This window comes from Montipora capricornis, chromosome 1 (genome assembly GCF_036669925.1).
Source record: "Montipora capricornis isolate CH-2021 chromosome 1, ASM3666992v2, whole genome shotgun sequence".
NCBI classification, from domain to species: domain Eukaryota; kingdom Metazoa; phylum Cnidaria; class Anthozoa; order Scleractinia; family Acroporidae; genus Montipora; species Montipora capricornis.
The window spans coordinates 16,486,008-16,491,007 of NC_090883.1; the positions used below are offsets into that span (position 1 = coordinate 16,486,008).

A 5,000-nucleotide genomic window follows, 5' to 3' on the forward strand; every position below is an offset into this window, starting at 1 on the left:
CTTTCACATGGAAATGATGCAATTTTCCGCTGTGCAAATTGTTGTTGGGCTGGCGTTTAGAAAACGAATCCGATGGATAGGTGATTTTGAAAATTGAGCCAGTTGTTGTTCATGATTTGTTGTGGTGGGTTTCTTTTTATTTATCTTGCAATAGCGCGTAAACCTTTCCTCATTAATTATGTAGGATTTGGGGTCTCAGTTTATCTTTACTATGATTTAATCCCCAATTCTCTACTAGCGCAAATCCCACAATACACCTCTTTTACCCCCCAAAATTTTGCATAATCATTGTTTGCAATTTCTCCTGGGACATGAAGATGTCCCAAGAGAAATCGAAAACAATGGCTATGCATTTTTTTTGGGAGGGGGGGGGGGGGGGTGGGGGTGGGCGTAAAAGAGGTGTAATATGGGATTTGTGCAAGTAGAGAACAGACCAAATCGGCTATCTCAGTGTTGTACCCAATTCAAACCCTTCGGGAATAAAACGTTTTTTTTCCAGGTATTTCGATATCATTTACATGTGAATGCTACATTAAATTGCAAGTACAATACACAAAGGATCTTTATCCCGGGTGATTTAAATTGGGTGCGACATTGAGTTAGCCGATTATGTCTATGAGTCTCATCGTTACAGTTTAGTCCCTTTATTGTTGTTGGAAGTCAAGCTGATGTTGTCCGTCGACGTGGTGAATTGGCTGCTCTGATCTTCTCCTCCCCTCCGTCTTTTTTTCTTTCATTTCCCTTCACGGTAGTTTTTTTCTTTTAAATATTCCCCTCTCTATTTTAGATGTCTGCTGGATTTAGAAGTACCTTTGGAAAAGTCAGGTACTTTTTCACTCTCTTAATTGAAATTATTATATAACATTGTAGTTGTGTAACCCCGTGCGAACAACTTCAGGTTTGTCTCAGCCATATCACACTCATTCAGTGAAGCAAACATAATTTACAGAAATGAAAGGTAAAAAGTGAATAGACTCAATACATGAATACATGGGAAACTAGTTGCTTGGCGATAAGCGAAAGGACAACTGACCTGCGACCTCCTTGATGCTGGTCGATTGCTCCACCCATTGAGCTACTACAACTCGCGGGGAGCTAGGTTGTTAATCTAGGTCCCGAATGGACAATGTGTCCCGCTGGTCTGCGGGCTCTACAAAGTCATACGCCTCAAATTCTCAAATGCATGTTTAAGGTGTAATGTTTGCTTTTGGAAGGTCGAATCTTGCCAAGCAACTAGTTTTCTATCCTTCCCAGGGGCGCATTTCACCTCAAACAGCAATAGTTGAGTATGGAAGTCATATTTGAACTACGGAATGCATGTTATGATTGATAAGACTCGCGCAAAGTAACACCAACGTATTACGTTGCGGCATTACTTCGGAAGGAGGAACCTCGGAAAATCGATATTGATCGTTGCCATATCGATTTGAATTGAACTGATTTCTTCGACTTTTCTCCGTTCTGATGGGATTGATACTCGTTGAAGTCAGTATGTGTTACCGAGCCATTGCTCAGTGGAAGACCAAAGGTGACGGTCACTGTGCTATGTGTGTTGAAATTGAATGCGAAGAGACATTTGCTCGTTGATCCGCCACGTTCACAGGTCCACTCGTTTCATGGAGTGAGATTGCCCTGGACATTGACAACTGTGTTCGCCTAAAACAAACTACTGCTCTTTTAGTTTGTTATTATTATTTCATCATTCTATTGGTCATATCCAATACATACAAGGTATACATGTAACACATTTAAAACGTTAAGGCCTACAATCTTGGACAAATCAAATGGAAAATTGAGACCACCCTCCCCACAAAATCAGTGATGGGAAAATTGCGCGTTTTTGCCTTCACGCGGCTTCATCCTTGATTTGGGGGGAAGGGGTCATTTCTGTTCCATTTTATTCTGTCCAAGATTGTAGGTGCTGTGTTTACAAAGTTGAGAAATATTCAGATGTTTTCAGTATCACCTTGCTGTAGTTGAACGGTGAAGCATTCCTTTACGATAAGAATCAAACACGAATTCACTACCTATGAGGTACCAGGTACTCTGGTACCTCATAGGCTTTTAACAACCTTTTAAAGGAGCCGAAAACACCCGTTGGCGATTATTTTCACCTGGCTCTTTTGCATCTATAAAATGCAACTAAATACAGCATATTTCATGATCCGTTCCAGATTTTCGTGAAAGGTTGAAAGGTTTTGGAAGCAATCCTTGTTTTTATTTATCGCAAAGTGAGGCATTCGTAGCTGTTTACATAGTTGAGGACCCATGAGATATTTGAAAATGACCTGATGTAGCCTGGCAATGATAATGCATTCTCTTTAGATAAAAATCAAACACGAGTTCAGTCATTATTTCCTATCAGAAAGCAACTGATTGGAAGAGAACTCCCATTTTGTGAGCAATGTATCCACGACTTCTTCACAGTTCTCCTTTGATTTTCTGATTCAGAGCAATCAGTCAGATTTAATCCACTCGACCGGTGAAGACATTGTCATAACGTCGAAATATTTTTGATTAAATCAGTGCTGCTTGCTTTGTTTTGAATCAGGCTATTCTTTTAGAGCAGGAAAACAATCTTTTCGATAGATTAAGAAATCTGTGTGTTAATGAAACTGATTTGAATCATCTGTCTTTGTTTTCAGATGATCTCGAAACTGCGTCTAATGTAGAAGATGGTAAGTTATATCAGTGGGAGATCTGATTAGCAACCTCGTTACCAGGGTCTCTCTTCTCTGCCTCCTTTGTCTCCTCAACGAGAAAGGAGGCGGAGAAGAGAGACCCTGGGAATAAGGTTGTCTGATTAGGTGTGAATTTAGAATATCGTTCATGTCTCGGGCAAAATTCGTGTGCTATTCGAGTTTTGAACTGGGCCACAAGACCCTGGGGCCGGAAAAGCAAATCATGTTACTAAGATCTGCTTCTTTTAACAAATTGTTTCTTGAACATGTGACGGTTAAAGGAGACGTTCACTCCTAAATGGCAATCCTTTTTTATCGATTAATAGAAAATTCATGAGGAGAACAGCTTTTCACGAAATTTCAATGTTGAAATAGCTTTCTAACCTTGTGAAATCCTTGTTAAAAATACACACATGCAGGCCGCCATCTTGGATTATACGTGACGTCATTAACTTCAGCTGATCCCACTTTTCTCTCGGGAACATGAACGGTGTTTCGTCCGTCTGACCTATTTAAGCAATTTATGTTGCTGAACAAAAAGGCATGAATAGAATACGAAGAAGAATCTCGAAAGCTTTGTGTGTTCAAGCTTCCCGCAAAACTTCAGGTTGAGCTCAGTGACGCCACGTATAATCCAAGATGGCGGCCTGCATGTGTGTAATTTTAATAAGGATTTCACAAGGTTAGAAAGCCATTTCAAGATTGATATTTTGCTTAAAAGCTGTTCTTCGCATGAACTTTCTCTTAATCGGAGTGAACTTCTCCTTGTGTTAAAAGACCGGAGAAAACAAAACAACCGCAACGTTTCATGACTCGAAACGTTTTCCTTTTGAAGATGCAGTGTGTTTTATGTCACCCGAAATTCCCCCCAAAATGTCGTGTCTTTCCAGAAACGGGCCCTTGAAGGGAAAAGAAACGTCCCCTCCTGATTAATGCTCTCTGCCTCAGCCAATCAGCATCCAGTGGTTTGCCCTTAAGTGACCAGAAAGTTAATCACGGTGTAAAAAACATGGAACCCTGATCATCAAGTGGATGTGTGATGATCGGTATGCTTTTTAGTTGATGAGTTAAAGACAATTTCATCGATTTCGTTTTCTATTATTAGATGACGCCGCAAGCATTGATAGTGAATTCTCCGCTGCAGAGGTGCCGACTCTTTTCTGCCTGTTTTTTTGTTTTTATAGCTCTCTCTCTCTCTCTCTCTCTCTCTCTCTCTCTCTCTCTCTCTCTCTCTCTCGGTTTGTTCTGGTTTTATTATTTTGCTCAATATGCTCATTTTGTTTCGATTAACCGATATGTCCAAAATGCGCGTAGCTTAGAAGATGTTCGCCAAATTTGGCCCGAAATTGGTCACCCTGCATCTAATTGCTTCACGGCATTTCTGGACATGTGTCGATTCAGTAAAGTTTACAAGATAGGTGACTTTATTGATCAGATCTTATACTGAAAGACTTGTTCGAAAACAAATCCCTTCAAAGTTATCATATTGCGTTATTGTTTACTTTTAGGTTATGTGAAATTAGTTGAAAGGTTTATTTGTTGCTGTCTCGTTTTTAGGATAACCCTTTTAGAAATAAATTGTGGAGTCCCGATGATGACATACGTCTCAACGCTTCTATTACAGAAATAGGTATTGACTTACATTGCTTTTGCACAATATACTTGTTGCCGTTTACTTGCAGTTTCTATCTTTTTTTTCAAAGTATGAAATAAAGTAGGTAATGAAAAATTTCATGGTTTAAAATGGTATGGTCAACTTGGAAGGATTGTGAATCAAGAAGTTCCAAGTTTGATGAAGCACCTGTTCGTGTGGACATTTTGCATCGGAGGATAAAGTGATTCAGGCCTTGTGCATACCCGCTATATATGGACAAACTTTTTGACTGACGAATGTTGCACTTGGTCCAGCCCTTTCTACAGGACAGTCTAAATTTTTGTTACAGATTGCAAACGTTGACACGATTTTCAGCTGATTTCGCAAATCTCCAACGATAGAATGGCTTGTGACGAATTGGTATGGCCCAGTGCTTAGGGTGTTGGACTTTTAACATGCAGTTGCGCTGGATTAAATCCAGTTCTGGCCACAGCTTATGCGGGATTTGACTTCACGGATTCACTGCTCGAGAGTTGTAAAATGGGTTTCGTAACATTTTATGTTCATCTGAATTACGGTTTGCTTCTGCTCAGTCGCGGCCTCTCAAGTTTTGCCCTTTAGGAACTACCGTATACACCGGCTTAGTCCTTGAAGTGCAAGCTTTAGCGAGTCTCGCGTGAAAAATTTCATTTCAGGACAATCTAACGTTTGTTACAGATTGCATG

The 5,000-nt window shown here is 40.1% G+C and overlaps 1 protein-coding gene across 1 annotated transcript in view; it reads left to right on the forward strand.

Moving 5' to 3' along the window:
- The window catches only part of LOC138060595 (sorting nexin-13-like), a 53,613-nt gene that overhangs the window by 28,404 nt on the left and 20,209 nt on the right, over positions 1–5,000 (forward strand). The window contains exons 18-21 of the mRNA XM_068906461.1: positions 788–825; positions 2,646–2,678; positions 3,787–3,827; positions 4,239–4,311. Coding sequence (XP_068762562.1) covers positions 788–825; positions 2,646–2,678; positions 3,787–3,827; positions 4,239–4,311 — 185 coding nt within the window. The remainder of the gene's footprint in view (positions 1–787; positions 826–2,645; positions 2,679–3,786; positions 3,828–4,238; positions 4,312–5,000) is intronic.